We start from the raw sequence: 22153 nt of genomic DNA, 5'->3' as shown, positions 1-22153 counted from the left end.
TACACTGTATAGTGACAGAGCTGCTAAACAGTTCTGGGGACATGGCTGGACTAGGAGGCATGAGACACCTTGTCCTGTAGTGATAATCTCCCGCTGATTCCCTTTAAATTAATACTTATGTAAATATTCACATACATATAAGGCTACGTTCACATTTGCGTCTTTGGGCGCAGCGTCGTCGACGCAACGCAAAACGCATGTCAAACGCATACACAACGCAGCGTTTTTTGACGCATGCGTTGTCCTATAGAATTGAAGATCAAAAATGGTAAAAAAAAAAACCCATCACTTGCATTATACTCAAAAGGCGCATGCGTCGACCAACGCGGGTCAACGCAGGCACCTGCGCCTAATGCGTTTTACATAGCCACTAATGTGTTTTTTGACGCATTTATGACGCAAGTGCGTTGCATGCGTTTTTTTATCAGAAATATGACGCATGAAAAATGCTACCTGTAGCATCGTCCGCGCCCTGTCTGGTGCGTCAAAATGATGCATGCGTCGTAAAACGCATGACAACGCATACCGGCGCATGTCCATGCGGCCCCCATGTTAAAGATAGGGGCGCATGACGCATGCGTCGGTATCCGTCGACGACGCCTCGCCCAAAGACGCAAATGTGAACGTACCCTAAAAGAGAACTGAAAATCACCACGACAGTTCTTACTTACTTATATAGCTAATGTGGTTGGAAAAAAAAATAATACCCATCAAGTTCAACTGAGCGAGCGATGGGAAAGGACACAAACAGCCGCAATGCCTGATCCTAATCTTTCCATTCTGATTCCATTGTTGATCAACTGGATTAAATATTCAGAAAAGAACTTTCCACATTTACATAATTATGTGTTATACTAGATTGTGGCCCGATTCTAACGCATCGGGTATTCTAGAATATGCATGTCCCCGTAGTATATGGACAATGATGATTCCAGAATTCGCGGCAGACTGTGCCCGTCGCTGATTGGTCGAGGCAACCCTTATGACATCATCGTCGCCATGGCAACCATTATGACATCATCGTCGCTGTGCCCTTTGCTGATTGGTCGAGGCCTGGCGGCCTCGACCAATCAGAGACGCGGGATTTCTACGTCCTTTATGACATCATCGTCGCTGTGCCCGTTGCTGATTGGTCGAGGCCTGGCGGCCTCGACCAATCAGAGAGCCGGGATTTCCAGGACAGACAGACAGACATACGGAAAAACCCTTAGACAATTATATATATAGATTCTTTTAAAAAGCATCTCAGCCTTTTTTTGAAACGATTGCCAGTTCCGGCGGTGACAAGCTCTTAAAGTAAACTATTCCACACATTTGTTTTTGTGGGGAAAAAAAACCAAAACCTTTCTTTCTCAAGACGGAGGGAGTGCCCCATTGTCTTTTGATGGGGTTTACATAAAAACGATTTTGACCATAATTTTTGAACAAGCCATTTATGTGCTTGTACAAGTTAATCATGTCCCCCTCCTTCTTAGTCATCTCTCTCAAGACCAAATAAATGTAATTATTTTAATCTTTTCTCATGACTAAGATCGTCCATGCTCTTTATCAGTTTTGGGGTTCTTCTTTGTACCTTTTCTAACTCCAGAACATCCTTTATTTGAACTTGTGCCCAGAATTGAACTGCATTCTCGATATGGGGTCCACTAACGTTTTGTGATCTACAAGTACACCCAGATCCTTCTCTTAAAGTGACCCTCCTAGTTTTATTCCTTCTAAAACATATGGTGCCTGTTTATTAGCGCCAAGGTGTATAACTTTACATTTTTCCACATCGAACCTCATCTGCCACGTGGATGAAAAATCATCTGCCGCTTAGATTCCCAAATATTAAATTTGTTCAAGTCAACTTGTAACCTTGAACACCTACCAAAGACTGCACAACACTAAACATATTGGTGTCATCTGCAAAAACAAGAAAACTGAAGAGCAGCTGTTTCATGAAGCACAAGATAAATCAGATTGTGAGTCCCAATGGGGACAGTAATGATGACGTCTGTAAAGCACTGGGAAATATGATGTCGCTATATAAGCGAGTAAAAAAAATAAAAGTCTTGTTCTTCACTTCATGCAGACATGGACAGAAAGGCATGCGGTAAGAAAATGCTAAACTTTACAAGAAAAGGGGCTATTTTCAAAAATTGATTTTGATGGTGGACAACCCCTATTGATCATGCTGACCAGCCGAGCCGATATGGGATGAAAAGCAGACTATTTTAGTCCCACACAACCACTTTCACTATAAAATAAGGATCTGCATTTTTATGGTATACAGTCATGGCCGAAAGTGTTGGCACCCTTGAAATTGCAAAGATTGAATCAACTCCTCCCCTTTTTATGTGGCTTCAGGTGTGATTTTCATCTGTTACTTGCCACAGGTGAGTTTGAATGAGCATCACATGCTTGAAACAAAGTTGTTTACCCATAATCTTGGAAAGGTGCCAACAATTATGTCTGACCCATTTTGGGGGTTTTGTATGAAATGACGTCCAATTTGCCTTTTTTTCCTCTGTTTTTTTTTTGCTGTTGTTCCAATACATACAAAGGAAATAAAAGTGTGTAACAAAACGTGTGTAATTGCAGTAATGCAATAATTTTCTGGGAGGAAAAATACTTCATTTTCTGGAACAATTTGAAAAGGTGCCAACACTTTCAGCCATGACTGTATCCGTATTTAATGCTCTTTCATACGAGACTTGGATGATAGAAAATTGCTGCAGAAATGTTCTACAAAGTCCATGAGGCACAAGTATTTCTTCACTGTAATCCTACATTGAATCCAGAAAAGTTCTTTTTCTATGACATCAGCTTTGATATTTTTAAGCCTGTGCGTTACAATTACATGAAAACTCATACATATTTCAGTAGCTTCCCAAACACAAACACTCTCGGCAGGAATTTCCACTTTGTTGTTCTTTCCTGTCCTCCTGGGAAAGTTGGAAATAAACTGTAAAATGCTTATTGAGAAATATTTTAATCTGGTAAACTCTAGTATGTCAGTAGTTGGAGGATTAACCTGTCATGCTGGATATTTGCTGGCTAGTGGTTCTAGCTTTCATCTTATGTGCTGCGGGGACAAGAGACTTGCTGCCAACTAATGCATGAGCGGAGGTTCCTACATTTAGGCCAATCTGGCATTCAAAAGATAACTCTGCCAACACAATAAACTACATTTTTGCTTGCTTGACATTCTTCAGCAGGCACAGATATTTTATTCACTGTCTGTACATTCTGTATTATGTAGAAGCCGTTGACTACCTTTTAGTTTCTTTAATAAACCCTTCATGACTTTGGGATTTTCCGTGTTTCCGTGTTCGTTTTTCGCTCCCCTCCTTCCCAGAGCCGTAACTTTTTTATTTTTCCCTCAATATGGCCATGTGAGGGCTTATTTTTTGCGGGACGAGTTGTACTGTTGAACGATATCATTGGTTTTACCATGTCGTGTACTAGAAAACGGGAAAAAAATTCCAAGTGAGGTGAAATTGCAAAAAAAAAGTGCAATCCCACACTTGTTTTTTGTTTGGCTTTTTTGCTAGGTTCACTAAATGCTAAAACTGACCTGCCATTATGATTCTCCAGGTCATTATGAGTTCATAGACACCAAACATGATTAGGTTACGTTTTATCTAAGTAATGAAAAAAATTTCCAAACTTTGCTAAAAAAAACAAAAATTTGCGCCATTTTCCGTAATCTGGGGTCGGGTGAGGGCTTATTTTTTGCGTGCTGAGCTGGCGTTTTTAATGCTACAACGTTTGTGCAGATATGTTCTTTTGGTCGCCCGTTATTGCATTTTAATGCAATGTCGCGGCAACCAAAAAAACCTAATTCTGGTGTTTCAAATTTTTTTCTCGCTACGCCGTTTAGCGATCAGGTTAATGCTTTTCTTTTTATTGATAGATCTGGCAATTCTGAACGCGGTGATACCAAATATGTGTAGGTTTGATTTTTTTTTATTGTTTCATTTTGAATGGGGCGAAAGGGGGGTGATTTAAACTTATATTTTTTCATTTTTTTCACATTTTTTTTTACTTTTCTTTTTTAACTCGATCGCCTCTGTTATCTGTCTCACATGTCCAGATAATTCCGGTGCCGGAAAAATCGGTACCGGAATTATCCATGTCCGTGTGTCCGTGTGCTTACCGTGAACATCAGTGTGGCACACGTGCGGCAGCCGTGTGCCGCCCGTGTGCCAACTGGGTACCACACGGATCGTGCAGGAGACAGCGCTACAAGTAAGCGCTGTCCCCTGCATCTGGTGCTGAAGCCGCCATTCATATCTTCTCTCCAGCAGCGTTCGCTAGAGAGAAGATATGAAAAATCCTTTTTTTTTTTTTTTTTCGTGTTTAAAATAAAGATCCCTGTCCCCACCCCCCTCCCTCCCCCTATGGGAGGTGGAGCCACATATTCATGACTGTAATCGGTGGCACCACGTGACCGCTCATACAGGAGAAGCTGGCGCTCAGAGGACGCTGCGAGGGAGCCGGGTGAGTATTTTATTAACAGCATGCGGGCGCACAGGAAGTGGGAGGGGGGAGGGGACAGGGACTTTATTTTAAACCTGAAAAAAAAAAAAAGGATTTTTCATATCTTCTCTCCAGCGAACGCTGCTGGAAAGAAGATATGAATGGCGGCTTCAGCACCACGTTGGGGGGACAGCGCTTACTGTAGCGCTGTCTCCTGCACGGCACAAGGACTGCACACAGACAGCATCCGTGTGCGGTACGTGTTTTACACGGACCCATTGACTTTAATGGGTCCGTGTAATCCGTGCGCTCCCACGAACACTGACATGTCTCCGTGTTTTGCACACGGACACACGGTCCGTGAAAACACGTTGGCATGTGCAGAGACACATTGATTTCAATGTGTCTACATGAGTCAGTGTCTCCGGTACGTGAGGAAACTGTCACCTCACGTACCGGAGCCACTGATGTGTGAAACCGGTCTTACATAGCAGCGATCATCAGATCGCTGCTCTGCAGCAGAAATGCAGGTGTGCTATGAGCGCCGACCACAGGGTGCCGCTCACAGCTAGCGGGGATCAGTAACCATAGAGGTCTCAAGGACCTCTATGGTTATAATGCAGAAGTATCGCTGACCCCGATCATGTGACGGGGGTCGGCAATGCGCGCATTTCCGGCCGGAAGCGGTAGATAAATGCCGCTGTCTGCGTTTGACAGCGGCATTTAACTAGTTAATTGTGGGCACATGTCTGCTGTTCAAAACAGCTGACATGTCCCGGCTTTGATACGGGCTCACCGCCGGAGCCCACATCAAAGCGAGGCTTCTGACCTCGGATGTACTATCCCGTCTGAGGTCAGAAAGGGGCTAAAGAGAATCTGTGAGAAGGATCAACGTTCCTAATCCATCTGTATGTGCATGCAGGACATAGGAAGCTGAATAAAATGATACCCGGATATCTGCGATCTGATGTTTTATTCCAGAGCAATCAAAATTTTTCTTAACATGTAAATGAGCTGTTAAGATCTATGGGCCGGACATAGATCTCACTGAGAATCTGCCTCCATAGCTTATTTTAAATGAAACGGGGCGTTACCAGTGTGAGACTTGCGGATAAGGACAGAAGACTGTCAGTCATTGCATGCCTCACAATGGTAATACCCTATTTTACTTAAAATACCTCTGGAGGCAGATTTTCAGGGAGATCTGTGTCCGGCCTATAGAACTTAACAGCTCATTTACATATTAAGAAAAATTTGGTCTTCTATGGAATAAAACATAGGATCACTAATTTCAAGGTATCATATAATACAACTTTTTATGACCTACATGCCCATGTAGACAGCTTAGGAGGGTTGATCCTAGTGACAGATTCCATTTAACTCCCATTTAAAATAAAAGGATTGTCCGCTTTGGTCAATTATTGCTTGTTGGATGGGTCTCTTGACAAAAAGCAGATCAAACATTAAAGGGAACTTGTCATCTGATTCATGCTGCCTGAGCCACGGCATAAATCGGACACCGCCAGTGTTACTGAAGCCATTTATGTCATACTTGAAAACTCTGTGGCACTCCAGAGACAGCATACTTTGAAAAGTTGGATGACGACTATGCTTCTTGAATGACTAGCCAGGTCCAAGGCTGCTTTTCCCCTGGCTCAGATCCCCTTGACTGACAGGTCTTTCCCTATACATACACTGTGTCATCTGAGACAGTGCCCATTCGACTTTTTAAAATGTTTTTTTTGTTTTAAAGCTACAACATTTTGGAGTAAATGATACAATAATGCAATAAAGTGTCTATTTCATGCTGCCCATGGTTCGAGCAGCAATAATCAGAATACAGGTCCCTTTTAACTCCCATGATGGGACCATCTGGGATCAGCTACACAGAAAAATCAGCAATGGTCACAGAAATACCGGTAACTTGAATCTGACAAAAGTGATAATAAATAAAAGATCTATGAAAATGAACAAATGAAAGTCAGACATTGCTTTTCAACCATGCTTCCACATAATTTAAAAAAAAATAAACTCAAGACAGAAATGATGGTAGCCCTAGCTTAATATTTTGTTGCACAACCTTTTGAGGCAATCACTGCAATCAAACGATTCCACTGTCAATGAGACTTCTGCACCTCTCAACAGGTATTTTGGCCCTCTCCTCAAGGGCAAACTGCGGCGGTTGTCTCGTGTTTGAAGGTTGACTTTTCCAGACGGCTTGTTTCAGTTGGCAAAGACACTTTTGCCCAGACACTTGCGCCCTGCCCTGACTTTGCCAGTGTATATTTGCAGAGCATGTTGGGCTCGTACAGTACTGTGGCCCGCACCTTTATCAGCCACTGTAACATATGGACTAGGCTCAGCAGAAGGTACCGGGCACCGACCGCTGCCACCAGAAGACGGGGTATAGATGCCCACAGGACCCCATTGGAAAAGACACTGTTGTCGGCGCCTTTCACTTCACGGACGTAGGAACCACGGACTTTCATCAGAACTGCCGTTATCTGAACCGTTGTTCTTCAACTCATAATATCCTTTGTCATTTGAACTGTTTAATCCCCTGTTTAACCCTTTACCTCCCTGGGTGCAGTATTCCCCTCTTATTAAACTTGTTAACCCTTGCTCTAACTCCTGTCCGTCAATGCATCCCGCAACCTGCTCACAGTAGTGTGACTCCAGCCTTAATGGTCGCCCATAATCTGCACAAGTCCATTGAGAAACCAACTGATATAATTTTGTGGGTGAAAATAAAAACAAACTTAAAGTAATGTGATTGAATATGTACAAACACCCACTTATAATAGTGGATTTGGTTGTTTTGAGTATAGGGCAGGTACAGACAGCCGTGTAATCTCTCATCCAACAGAATAGGGCCAATTATGGAAATGATACTCTGAGCAAACTCTGATTATAGTGTGAGCAAAGGGTTATTTAAATCCCTCAGATGAGGAAAAGACAGTCCAAAAAAAACCCAAAAAATGCGCTTGTGAGAAGTACATCTTTTACCCATCAAAATCATAGATAGAACATGTACCTGAAAAACAAATGTCTGAATGAGGCCTTAAAAAAAAAAGGCCTTAAAACAAGCCCACCAGAATGTGCTATTTTTTTGGTCACCTTACTTTCACAAATAAAAGAAATAAAGAGTGATAAAAACATAGTTTGTTGCCCAAAAAGTAAAGATGCATTTACATTGTAAAATTATCATGCTTGTTCCATGTTAATATTTCCATGTAAATGAGTTGCCGATGACCCAATGAATAACCAAAACACTCGTTCACCAGGGAAAATGATCTTTTGCGCAGTGCAAAAATTCATCATTCTCGGTGGTGCATCATCCTGTATAAATAAGACTTGCCCTGCCAAGAATAATGGTAGCCTGGGTGTACTGAGCGATCTATCACAATGGGCATCATTTACTTTGGTCTGCTTAAACAGGCTATTAAATGACATCCGATTGGTAAAAGGACTAAACTAAATTAAAAGGAGTGTGTCAGCACAAACTGATTGTTCAAACCAATTACAGCACCTTATAGGGGTACCCAAGTGAAAATAAGACCTCTACCATCGGAATCCATTGCTGCATTTGCCAGAAACTAATCTTTAGTCAAATATACTATTGAGGCGCTTGGTGCACCCTTGGCCAGGCCATTCAGTGCACCCTTTTACTGTCATGGGTTTACCGAGACAGAAAGGAGCTAGAAGACTGCAGCATCTGATTTCTCCTACTACTGCACCGATTAGAAGTACTTCACTTCATATTAAACAATGTAAATTTCTTTTAGCAGTACAGGGGTTAATCTGCTCAGTTGAGAGTTCCTGTTAAAGGGACTCTGTCACCTGAATTTGGCGGGACTGGTTTTGGGTCATATGGGCGGAGTTTTCGGGTGTTTGATTCACCCTTTCCTTACCCGCTGGCTGCATGCTGGCTGCAATATTGGATTGAAGTTCATTGTCTGTCCTCCATAGTACATGCCTGCACAAGGCAAGATTGCTTTGTGCAGGCGTGTACTATGGAGGACAGAGAATGAACTTCAATCCAATATTGCAGCCAGCATGCAGCCAGCGGGTAAGGAAAGGGTGAATCAAACACCCGAAAACTCCGCCCATATGACCCAAAACCAGTCCCGCCAAATTCAGGTGACAGGTTCCCTTTAAGGCTCTCCGCTGTGCACTGTTAGCCACTCCCATCTCCTATATAATCTCGGTCCTGGCTAGCACTCATTGTCAGAGCTAATATATGCTGCATGGCTGGAGATTGTTAGTGATGGTCGTTGTTGGTATATTACGGTACATTATAACTCCCCTCTTCCCCGGGTGGGGAAGGGTACAGACTGAGGGCGTATTCAGGAGCTAAGGCAATGTATGTGGCCCTGGCGTCTTCACCATCAGAAGTAACCCAAGGAACAGGGTGAGCTAGGGCGCCCATAGAGATAGTGACAGGGAAGGAGCCCCTGGTCCAGGGACATCTGACAGCAGAGGCGTGATATGTACCTTCTTCTTTTCCAAACAATTAAAAATAATAGTATTTAAAGTTTTGAAAAGTCTATAAAGTTTTCACAGTGCAAAGCTGGGCAAAAATTGTGACTTTTAGCATTTCCATGTCATTTTCACCCAGCTCCAACAAAATAGCAGGTCAATTTGTTGCGCCACACCTGATTCATTAAGAAGCATGAGCATCTTAGAAAGCTGACCTTGATGAATCGAGCCACTGTATTTCTATGCACTTTTCACCTTAAAAATTCTGTGATTATTTTGTTCAAAGATTCCTGTTAGAATTACATGATTTTTTAAAAGTGAAAAATGCTACAAAAACATCACTAAAGAAGCATGGCGCTTTACTCACGGATGAAAAAAAAACTACAGAGGTCTATGGGAGAAAAATGCCACGTAGTTCCTGAAAAAAAATGCAAATCCCATAGCATACTGCTACGTTCCCATGATGAATTTTTGATGTTGCAGAATTTCTGCAAGATCTCTGTAACCATTAAGTAAAATAGGTTACGGTAATTGCATTTTTTTTTAAATCAGCAGTGTAGAAAGCTCACCAAAAGCTCATTGTGGGAACGTACTCCAAAAAAAAGAAACACCACTGATCCTTAAACGCAAGTCAAGAAAAGAAAAATACAGTTTGTAGGTCATTCAACATATTCCTATTTACTGACTGCCAACATCTAGCTCAAGGAATTTGTGCAAAATAAAAAATAACAAATAAAAAAAAAAAAATACAAACAAAACGCTGTTAGGGCAGTTTCACACATCAGTTCCTCCGGTACGTGTAGTGACGGTTTTCTCACATACCGGAGAAACTGACACACGTAGACCCATTCTATGCACATGTCAGCGTGTTTTCACGGACCGTGTGTCCGTGTGCAAAACATGTAGACGTCTGTTTTTACTGGCAGCTCGTACTGCAATACGTCCCGCACACGTGCACACGGAGAACAGTGTACTCTCTCCTCCGTGCGCACGGCCGGCCGTGGGAGAAACAGCGCTACTGTAAGCGGCTGTCCCCCTGCGTGTGGTGCTGAAGCCGTCTGTCATCGGCTCTCCTCTGCCCGGCCAAAAGCAGCGCGAGCAGCAGAGAAGGGATGAAAGAAAACCCGACGTGCAGATATGTATTACTGCGTGGGACTTGACTGTACGGCGGACAGGTATGGGATATTGTTGCTTTCTATTTTGGAATTTTTTTTACAGGAGAATGAGGGCTTCGCTTGGATTGAGAATGCAATAAAGATATTAAAAACCTGTGTGTTTCATTATTTCATTAAAATACTTTTTTCTTAGAGTGTGTGTGTTTTATTAACTCTTTCACACCTGTGGGATTAGTAATGGATAGGTGTCTTATTGACACCTCCATTACTAAGCCGGCTTAATGTCTTAGTCACCTTACAATAGGAAGGTGACATTAACCCCTCATTACCCCACTTGCCACTGTTACAGGGCAAGTGGGAAGAACCAGGCAAAGCTCCAGAATTGGCGCATCTAATAGATGCGCCTTTTCTGGGCAGCTGTGGGCTGCTTTTTTAAGGCGGGGGGCCCATAGCCTTGGCCCCTTACCAGCCTGAGAATAGCAGCCTGCACCTGTGAGTTTTACCAGGTTGGTTGGAAAATATATGGAGGACCGCATGTCAGGTTTTCTTTCATCCCTTCTCGTGCTGCTTTCGGCCGAGCAGGGGAGAGCGGATGACAGCCAGCTTCAGCACCACATGCAGGGGGACAGTGGCTTACTGTAGCGCTGCTTAACGGCGGCTGTCCATGTGGTCCTAATGCGGCACACAGGCGGCACACGGCTGCTGCACGTGTGCCACACGGATGTACCACGTGAGCACACGGACACGGATATTTCCGGTGCCGGAAATATCTGGACGTGTGAAACCGTCCTTAGGCTGTGTTCCCATGATGAGTTTTTGACACTGGGTTTTCTGCACCTATTAAATAAAAAAAAAGTTACATTTTTTTTTTTCAAAAATACGCAGCACAAGAAAAAACTCATCAAAAGCTCATTAATCGTGAGAATGTGGCCTTAAAGTTCCAGCAAAGTGGATGGGATTTTTAAAAAAATTTCCTGCCCACTTTGCTTCTCATTACTCAGCGTAATCTAACCTGCGGTGTGTGTTTCAAATCCGTAACATGTGAAATTTCTGTTGCGGCTAGGCTGATTTTTCCCCATAGACTTGCATTAGATGCGAAAAATGCAAAGGTAAAAAACTAATATGCTTTTTTAATTGCATTTTCACGGTGGCAATGCATCAAAAATGCATGCAATCTGCACATGACTGTATCAATAAAGTTTTGTCAAAATCAAATATCAGGAAGTATCAAGAACAAAGCAGATTTATTTAAAACATGACACCAACAAGAAACAAAAAATACAGCGTCTAAAACTCATGTAAAAAAAACGCACACAAAAGCGCAATAAAAAAATAGGTGCAGAAGTGCTGAAACATCATAAACTTTTATGTGTATGGAGCAAGGTCGCTCCCATTAGACAGGCTCTTGACAGGAGCATGTATAATGCATACATAACCCCGGTCCGGGGTCTGAAACCGGCAAATCCTCGCAGCGAGCAGCACGTGTACTGGGGGGAGTCACGAGTCTGCAGTCACACTGCAGTCACACAGAGTGACTGCAGAGTTATTTATTTGGACTGGCCCTTTAAGGGTATGTGTACACGTAATCTGGAGGACTGCAGATTTTTCCGCAGCGGATTTGGAAAAACCGCAGTGCAAAACCGCTGCGGTTTTTCCTGCGGATTTATCGCGGTTTCTACTGCGGATTCCACTGCGGCTTTACACCTGCAGTTTTCTATTGGAGCAGATGTAAAACCGCACGCACAAAGAATTGACATGCTGCGGAATGTAAACCGCTGCGTTTCCGCGCGTTTTTTTCCACAGCATGTGCACTGCAGATTTCGTTTCCCATAGGTTAACATGGTACTGTAAACTCATGGGAAACCGCTGCGGATCCGCAGCAAAACCCGCAGCGTGTGCACACAGCCTAAAAGTCCCACCGCTCTGTGCTTCATGGTCGGTGATAGATGGAAAACAAGCAGATGGGAAGGTGTATTTAAATGGCCCCGCCGTGACGCACCGAGCCCTTGTACTTAGTTTCAACAGCCATTCTGTGCTGCCAGACTCCCTTTAAGCTACAAGTCTACAGTCACTCTATGTGACTGCAGACTTGTAAATCTTTACATAGCGCACACTGTGAGGATTCTCTGATGTCAGGAGTGGCAGTCGCGTGACTGCAAGTATGTGATTTGCATACATGCGGTCTGATGCTGACTAGATGTGTGCAGCCTCGCTCATTACAAGTCTTTTGAGTGATGGCGGACACAGTGTAGTCAGAATGTGGAAGTATGCAAATCACATACAAGTGGTTACAACCACTTTGAGTAACAAATATCTGATATCTTCTACATAACACCTGTTAGATTTAGTCGGTATTCAGATGTTCAGGATTTGTGGTCGCAGTATGGACCGTAATGCACGGACTAGTGGCAACAAGTTTTCCTGACACCTGCACTTGACAGCCTGTGATCAAACAGGTGTGTAAATCCATACACTACAATATCGCAGTATTTGCCCTTCACCTTTTGTTAGAGCAGAGGAGGCCAGATGCCTCACAGCAGATCGGTGATTCTGTAGGTCACAGACTGCTCTCTTGCTTTCTTCTAGCAAAACATCATCCTGTAAGGTAAATCTTAAGGCTGCTTCCACCATTATGGGCAACTAGAAAATAGGCATGCAGACGGTTTGTAGCTGCACACTTTGCATGCCACAGACACCAGTCCCTTCCTTGCACATTATCAGATCACCAAACCAGGCTTCACAAAGTCAAATCAACACTAAAAAAGGTCTGGCCACTCGTGTTGTAGTCATTGGCCCCCATTCATCATTGCCTTTGCACATGTTTTTTTTTAAGGCCGGCGTCACACTGGCATTTAAAACGGCCGAGTGCAATGCGATAAAAAATCGCATTGCACTCGGACCAATATTAAGTTATGGGGCCGCTCCCAGCAGCCGACTTTTTGTCGGCCGTTTTTCTCGGTCCGAGACAATCGCAGCATGCTGCGATTGTCTCAGACCGAGGAAAACTCGCGGCTCACTCGCACCCATATAAGCCTATGGGTGCGAGTGAGACAGCGCACACCACTCGGATATCATCTGAGTGATGTGCATTATAAGCGGACCCCAGCAATGGAGGAGATGGAGAAATTCATTTCTCCGCCTCCTCCGCAGCTGTGCTCTGATCCTCCCTGTGCGAGAGAATCGGAGCACAGACGCATGACACTCGGCTCCTGCTCTGCTGCGAGCAGGAGCTGAGGGTCATTAGCATATCGCATCCGATGCTCTCGCATCGGATGTGATACGCCAGTGTGACGCCGGCCTAATTGGTTTTGTGTGTTTTGCGCCCTTTTTTCTTTCCAGCCAACTCATTATTCTATTATTGAAGTATATTGTATATATGCCTGTTTATCTTTGTTTTCCACTTTGTGGGCAGAGTTTAGTGATTCTAGATGTTTTGTCTGATTCCTCAATTGCCACTTCTCAAAAAGTCACAAAATTGGTCACAACTCCACAACCCCACTCCAGTCCAGTCCCATCTCTCCTTCCCCAGCGGTGTAGTTTCATGGATCTTTTAACAGCGCTTTGAAAATAATCAAACTTTTTGTTCAAAAATTAGCAAAATCGGTAAAAGGGTTTTTTGCACAAACAAAAGTTTATTTTATTCACTAGATCTTAGAATGAAAAGAAAGTCCACAATATAAAGAGATTAAAAATAATGTTCCTGTGCTGAGATAATCTTATAATGTGCCCCTGCTGTGTACTGTGTAATGGCTGTGTCTGACCGTACAGGGACACGATCTGATCGTACCATGGCTCCTGGGCAGGTGAGAAGCAAAAGAGTATACAGACAGGACAGTCGAGAATCGCAGTGGTAAAACATGAGGTAAAACATTTCTCTGCCTGTTTTTAAACAGAGTTTTACATCACAGAATTCACCGTGATCCCCTGCTCTCCTGTCTGTATACTCTTTTGCTCCCCCCTGGCCAGGAGATGGATGCTTGGTAAGGCCAGTCTCACACGTCCAGATAATTCCAGTACCGGAGAAATCGGTACCGGAGTTATCCGTGTCGTGTGCTCACGTGGCACATCAGTGTGGCACACGTGCGGCAGCCGTGTGCCGCCTGAGGACCACATGGACCGTGCAGGAGAGACAGCGCTGTCCCCTGCGTGTGGTGCTGAACGTGGCATTCATCTCTTCTCCCCTGCAGCGCTCGCTGGAGAGAAGGGATGAAAGATCAAGTTTTTTTTTTCTTTAAAATAAAGTTTGGGGTCATCTCCCGTCTCCCAGCCCTCCCCACCCCCCACGCACCCACCCGCTATCAGAGAAATACTCACCCAACTCCCGCGATGCCTCCTCTCAGCGCTGGCAGCTTGTCCTGTGTGAGCGGTCACGTGGTACCGCTCATTACAGTGATGAATATGCGGTTCCACCCCTCTGGTTTCAGCCGAGCAGGACAGAAGGGATGAATGCCGAATTCAGCACTACACGCAGGGGACAGCGCTTAACCGTAGCGCTGTTTCTCCTGTGGCGGTACGTGCACATGGAGGAGAATGCACACTGTTCTCCGTGTACTGTTCTCCGTGTGCACGTGTGCGTGACGCTTTGTGGATCGTGCTGCCGGAGAAAAACGGACATGTCTCTGAGTTTTGCACACGGACACACGGTCCGTGAAAACCGGTTTCACACGTCAGTGGCTCCGGTACGTGTGGTGACAGTTTCCTCACGTACCGGAGACACTGACTTACGTAGACACATTGAAATCAATGTGTCTGTGCACATGTCAGCGTGCTTTCTTGATACCATTGCTGAAACCACTGAGAACAGGTGGGTTGGTTGGGATTGCTTGATATATGAGTTGTATTCTAAACATAAAACAAGACCCGTCAACCAAACAAAAAAAAAATTTGTTACAAATACTGTATATCAAGCAACATTTTACCATCGAAGTTTAAGGGTATGTTCACACGTTGCAGATTCGTGTGCAGACTTTTCCGCACCGTTTTTGCAAAATCTGCAGGTAAAACGCATTGTGCACACACTGCGGATCCGCAGAGGATTTTTCCATGCAGAAACGCTGCAGTTCCGCAAAGTGATTTACAGTACAATGTTAATCAACAGACAAAAAAATGCTGTGCTAATGGTGCGGAAAAACCCCCCGCTGCGGATCAAAAGAAGTACCATGCTATTTCTTTTGTGCGGAACTGCAGCGTTTCTGACCCCTTCCATTATAGAAATCTGCAAGGGGTAAAAAACGCAGAAAATCCGCACAAAATCCGCATCAATTCCGCAACAAAAACCCACAAAATCCGCGGCAAATCTGCACCTGCGTTTTCTGCCAGAAGATGCAGATTTTGTGCGGAAAATTCTGCACCCCAATCCGCAACGTGTCCACATAGCCTTACCGAGGATTTCCTGCAGATTTTGTGTGGATACCACCTGCGGTTTTACACCTGCAGATTCCTATTGAGGAGCAGGTGTAAACCGCTGCGGAACCCGCACAAAGATTTGACCTGCTGCGGAAAATACAACGCTGAATTTCCGCTCGGTATTTTCCGCAGCATGTGCACTGCGGATTTGATTTTCCATAGGTTTACGTGGTACTGTACAATGCATGGAAAACAGCTGAGAATCTGCAGCGGCCAATCTGCTACGGATCCACAGCCAAATCCGCAATGTGTGCACATACACTGAGGCTATGTTCACAAGTTGCTTTTTTGCTGCTTTTTTTTTTCTGCATCCAAAACCTGATTTCTTGGCAGTAAAAAATCTGCGAAGAAAAAGCAGGTTTTGGGTACGTGCACATGTTAAGTATTTGGTGTAGACATTTCTGCTTCTCTGGGCAGGAAAAACACATGCTTTTGCTGTGTTTTTTACACATGATTTGGTGCAAATGTTTCCACATTCATTAGTATGGGTGAAATCTGCAGCAAAAATGCCGAAAGAATTGCCATACTCTGCAAGTCACAAATACGCAACGCGTGCTTGAGACTTCAGGGATCTCATTCACTTTGCTGGCATCAGGAAAGCCTTCAGGTTTTGTGACAAATCTGAACTGAAAAAAAAAAACGCAGCAAAAACGCAACGTGTGCACACAACCTTATTTTCAGATCAGTTTTGCTTTTTTAGGTCGGGGTCAGACTTGCGAGTGTGAGTGTGTCGGGCACTCGGGACCGGAGTGTTCAGCTGCATAGAAATACAGGCAGCCACACGCTCCGGGCCCGAGTGCCAGCGGCAGTGCCGGGTATTGATGCAAGTTTCTCGCATCACACTCGCAAGTGTGACTCCGGCCCTAAAATAACAATGAGTCCAAAACAATCAAACTGCAACCGTCAAGTGTGGAAGTGGGACACTAGATTCCACCTTCCATGTGGAGTCAGCAATGAAGTGCACCGATATACAACTATTAGGGCCCCTTTCCACTTGTGAGAAAAAAAAAACGGTCTGGACCGAAAAAACGGATGTAACGTATGCGATTGTCATGTGTTTGTGATGCGAGTTCAATGCGATTTTTTTAATCGCACCATCCGCTTTACATCCGTATGACATCCGTATGCAATCCGTTTTTTTTCTCTGCAACTATTTTTATACAGTCATTTACAGGACTCGTTACAGTGTTCTATGCCACAGAATGGTAAGGTATCCGTAAAAAACGGATGGAATACGGATGGTCCGTATTCCATGCGTTTTTTTTTTCTCGCACCCATTGACTTGCATTGGCGAGTCTCGTCCGACACCCGCAGCGAATCGCAGCATGCTGCGATTTTTTTTCTCAGCCGACCCAGATTTTTCTCAGTCCGATTTCGGCTGAGAAAAAAAAAAACGCAAACGAAAAGACACCTATTAAATAACATTGGTCCGAGTGCAATCCGATTTTTTATCGGATTGCACTCGTCCGTTTTCCTCGCAAGTGGAAATGAGTCCTTAGGAATCAATACACCTGAGTACAAGTTCAGCCTTTTATCACTTTTGCACTGTTTTTCCCCCCCTAAAATGTGACAGCACTTGGAATGTGTTGGTATGTTATAGACCAATAATGTGAAGTAACCCCCCAAAAAAACAATATGCACCAAAATATGATCACACACGGATCTCCACCTACGAAGTTGAGGACCACATGAGGACTCTAGAGACATGGCTTCTACCACTCGAAAGGGTTTGGAAGCCAAGCACGTAGATGTAGACAACACTGCTAATAATAGTACGGCTGCTAGATTAACATTCTTGATACAAGCCATTAGAAGTCATCAGCCTTATGTCTCCAGAACTATTTTTGAAGAACACCAACCTCCACCCGGTTCTGGGTGTTTTCTTCTGCCATAGAAGGAAGGAAGATCTATGATGTACGATAACAGCTTAGTGTCCTTGTAAAGACCTCCGAGCAACCCTTACCCACAGACATATCAAACATAATGAATTAACTGCTTGGGTATGAACTATGGAAACCACATATCCTACCCAGAGATTGCCGAGAGTTTTTGGTGTGCCTGGAGAGCCATCTCACAGCCTTTGGTTCGAGTCTTCTGCATTTCAGCCCGTAGGGAGGGACAGTTTACCGACACGTCCCCAATGGATATGACTAATTCACGATACAAAGCCACCTGGGTGTTGAAATCCTGGACAAGCTAGGGCAAAAAAAAATACATTATCACCATTAGAAACATGATTATCTCTATGACATCTGCTTCCAGATTCTGATCAGATCCATCCTTTTATATAGGCATTTATTTCATGGGAATATTAAAGCACAATATGAATATGCTTAATCAAAATTAACTATCACTTTATAGGTGAGCATGCATTCAAAGGATTATTACATGGCTTTTCATTAAAAGCAGTGTATGATATGACGCCAGTGCTAGGTGCATATGAGGACAGCAACCCTCTCCCCACCTAACGTGAAGACTAGACGGAGAGGTGAACGCAGCCAGGTGTCTTCTGCACAGATCGGGGCGCCACTTCACATACATCATAGTTAACTAGTCCCATATTAAGAAAAAGGAAATAAAAAAACAAACTTTGCATCCAAACAATCGCTACGTGTCTACTTTAATTCTTTTTTTCTTTTTTCATCTTTAAACTTTTGTATGCCAACCACAAACCACTAGAACTGGGGTCTGAATCCCAGCCTAAATTCTAAACACTAAAACACCGGGCATATTTGTAAAGAAAAAAGGTCCTAATTAGTAATTAGAAAACAGGAATTAATGTTGATCTAAAGAGATACAAATGTATCTAAAAATACTACCCGGAGAGGAAAAGAACTGCTGCAGCCAATCATTAGCAATTAAAGGGTTAATCTTTTTTTTTTCTTTTCTGAACCAACTGGGTGCCATATATCTGAAGTACCAGAGGCCACTAAGGTGACATCCAGATGTAGGTGTCCTAGTGTGTGCTGCAGACTGGGGAATGTCTGCTGTGATGATGGTGTTAGACACCTGTGCATTCACCAGGATCAGGACTAGTGACAGCAAGTGGCCATAGCTGGCGGAAGATGATGTGCCATGGAGTTTACACTGCAGCCTGTTACCAGCAGACACCCAGAGATAGTGGCTGAGACACACAGCTGGGTGCAATGCTCTGCCTCTATGCTCTGTGCACTGGACCATGCATAGCAGCTTAGTGCAATACTCTGCAGAACATACAATAGATATATATATATATATAGGAATTCAGTGCAATCCTTCTATTTACCTAGGATACGGCTTGTTGCAATGATCTGCAGAATACTATATATCCCAATCATGCACTGAGCTATAGCGGACAGGCATGGTGAACATCTGATGTGCTGTATGTAGTGCAATAATGCACTACGCTGCATGGAGGTTGGGGTTACCGGAGTCCCATTGCTCATTACTAGGGATAGGGGGGACATGTAGCCCAGGGCAATGTATTAATGCCAATCATGCACTATAGGCACTGAGATAGTGAAGGCATACAGTCTGTGCAATGCTCTGCTTCTATGTTCTGTGCACTGGACTATACATAGTAACTTAGTGCAATACTCTGCAGAATATATATCTCAGTATTTAGGCAAATCATTCACTGAATTGAGCAGAAATTCAGTGCAATGCTCTGTACCTCCTAGGAGATAGCTTGTTGCAATGATCTGCAGGATGCACTGAGCTATGGGGGACATCTGCAGGTGTTGCACTAGGCTGCATGCAGATTGGGGTTAGTGGAGCCCAATTGATCAGGAGATAGGGTGACATATAGCCCAGGGCAATGTATGGACCCCAATCAGGCACTGAGCTAGTGAAGGCACAGAGTCGGTGCGATGCTCTGCTGTGCTCACTGAGCTGGGGTGCGATGCTCTGCAGCAGCCATGCACTGGGCTATATGTGGCACAGGGTGTCATCTCCAATAGGTGCTGCAGGTTTAAAAATAGTGCATGTGCACGTGATGGGAATAGACAAGATGGGGGAGGGTGGGAGTGGCACTAAAGCAAAGGCATTAGAAATATTAGCATTATTTGCTCTTCTGTACCCACCATCTTGCAGTGGTCCAGGGTTCTCTGGGACTTGAGGGGGCTCTCCGAGCTCCCCCTGCGATCAAGATCTCTGGGGAGAGATTTGCTGCCGATTTGGAAGATCGATCCCTGTGACCTGGGGCGATTTTTGCGCCCATTCGGTGCAGAAGTCATGCATACACATCCACCAAGCGATGCCAAGGCGGCGAGGTGGGGGGAGGGTGGAGGTGCCAGCCACTGCACACAGCGCAAAGTGCCAACTAGCTGTCCTTACAGGAGGGGCAGGTAACCTTCAGCAGCCAGGAGGAGAGATGCTGCCGAGTGCTGCTGCAGAGCTGCCCTGCACAGCATGGTGATCCCTCACAGCCAGCTTCCTCCTCGGATCGATCACAAGGCAGGGCAAGCAGCGAAGAGTTGCCATTCAGAAGGGGGTTCAGCTCCTGGGTCTTCTAGATTAGCTGGAGCATCCTCACAGTGCCAGGATCACAGCTCCCTGGAGGATTAAGGAGATCAAGCCCAGGATCAGGCTCACTGCTCTCTTCCTCAAGATCCTCTGAGATGCTTGGTGGGACTGGAAGAGGTTGGGAATCTGGCAGACTGACGTGGTTAGCATCACAGCACATTGATAGGACAGGAATACAAATGTGATCCATCAATCCACCCCCTACTGTTTATAGACTTATCCAATCCAAGCCCCAGGAACATCAATGGCAATATCCCTTCATACTGGTCTATTATTAGGCAGACTGGGGAGAGGGGCATTGTGCATGCAGAATCATGGAGACAGTCACATTGTGCTTCCCTCGGTGTGGAAACTAAAGGGAACCTGCACAATAGGTAACAAACCACTGTAGGAAATGCAAAGTGGCAAAAGGGCGGTCCTGAACCTTGGGGCAGAATGCCATGGGGCTCATGAGCACCTTTTCAGGGGTGCCCTTTGGCAGGATGGAGAAAAATTCTGTCTTCTCCATTCTTTCAGTCCGTGAATGACATCCGAGTGCAGTCATATTTTATTGACGGACCCATCGACTTACAAGGAAAAAAAATTGGTCATGTGCATGGCCCCATAGAATAACTTTGGTCCAAGTGCAATCTGATGTTTTGTCGGTTCACAAATGGACCGAAAATACACTTGCGCTTAGGGTAAGGTCACACGACAGATTCGAGAAAAACTTTCCAATTATTCTGATAAGAGTTTGATCAGATTGGCATCAGTTTTCTCGGACGCGGAGCGAAGAAAAAAAAGTTTCTCCACCTTCTCTATTCTGTCAGTCCGGGTTATCCAAGTGCGAGCCAATGTTTTTCACCGACCCATAGACTTGCGTCGCCGATTTTGATCCGAAACTCGGATCAAAATCAAACATGCCTCTGATTTTATCCATGGACCACTCAGTCCGAGGAAAAAGTATCACACATGTGCAGAGCCCAATAGAATATCAAGGGTACAAGTGCTATCCGTGAAAACCACCGATGCCACTTGTACGAGAAAGTAGGTCAAGTGCACGAGCACTTCGTAGGGCGAAGATATTGAAATCATACAACTGCTGCTCTCACCGGTGGTGGTGCAGCGGTTACTAGTCATAAATTCATCCAGAAAAAAAATGAGGCATTTTAATCTCCTTATGTCATCTGTATGCAATCCATATGGCATCCATTTTTTTCAGCGGTAATTAAAAATTTACAGGAACATAACGTTCCCATATTGAAAAATTACAATGTATCCATAAAAATCGGATGCAATACAGTTGAGGTGAGTCTCATCCAAAAAACGGAGAACACTAGAGCATAGTGAGATTTTTTCATGCGGATATTCGGTCCTTGAGCAAAAAAAAAATGCACATCTGACCAGCTCTATTGAATCACATTGGTCTAGTGCTATCAGTTTTATCAACGACAGCACTTGGACCAAAAATACCAAGTGTGAACTTGGCCTTAGGCTGGGCACACAGCTTACTTATTTACTGCAGATTTTTCCATAGCGTATCTACAGCTTTTCTGCACTAGAATCTTAGGGTATCTGCACAGGCAGATCTGCCTGTGGAATTTTCTGCGCAGATTCTGCATCACTTGGCAGAAAACGCAGTTAAAAATTTGCACAGATTTGTTGCGTTTTTTATGCAGAATTTCATGCGTCTTTTCATGCGGATTTGTATGCATTTTTGAAAGCTAAATAAAGATCTATTATTGAACAAACAAAAAAAGAATTGTGATGTCATTTCTTGTCCAACCTCTTCATTTACATACTCCATTGAAGAATATTGTTACACATACACAGAAAGATAGATAATAGATTGATACATAATAGATATATAATAAATAGAGGCTAGATACAGTCATGGCCAAAAGTATTGACACCCCTGCAATTCTGTCAGATAATACTCAGTTTCTTCCTGAAAATGATTGCAAACACAAATTATTTGGTATTATTATCTTCATTTAATTTGTCTTCAATGAAAAAAACGCAAAAAGAATTGTCCTAAAGCCAAATTGGATATAATTCCACACCAAACATAAAAAAGGGGGTGGACAAAAGTATTGGCACTGTTCGAAAATTCATGTGATGTTTCTCTAATTTTTGTAATTAACAGCACCTGTAACTTACCTGTGGCACCTAACAGGTGTTGGCAATAACTAAATCACACTTGCAGC

At 44.0% G+C, this 22153-nt stretch overlaps 1 protein-coding gene across 2 annotated transcripts in view; it reads right to left on the bottom strand.

The window, feature by feature from the left end:
* Positions 1 to 20125, bottom strand: part of RGS7BP (regulator of G protein signaling 7 binding protein) — a 213762-nt gene extending 193637 nt beyond the window's left edge. For both annotated transcript variants that reach the window (XM_069749344.1, XM_069749352.1), the window contains exons 1-2: positions 19526 to 20125; positions 17494 to 17660 (exon numbers count right to left, since the gene is read on the bottom strand). In XM_069749344.1, the coding sequence (XP_069605445.1) occupies positions 17494 to 17660; positions 19526 to 19678 (320 nt within the window). In that variant the 5' untranslated portion in view covers positions 19679 to 20125. The remainder of the gene's footprint in view (positions 1 to 17493; positions 17661 to 19525) is intronic.
* Positions 20126 to 22153: the final 2028 nt, after the last annotated feature.

Source organism: Ranitomeya imitator, chromosome 1 (assembly GCF_032444005.1).
Source record: "Ranitomeya imitator isolate aRanImi1 chromosome 1, aRanImi1.pri, whole genome shotgun sequence".
NCBI classification, from domain to species: domain Eukaryota; kingdom Metazoa; phylum Chordata; class Amphibia; order Anura; family Dendrobatidae; genus Ranitomeya; species Ranitomeya imitator.
The sequence above is the reverse complement of the archived record's forward strand: the minus strand, read 5'-3'. Positions and strand labels throughout refer to the sequence as shown.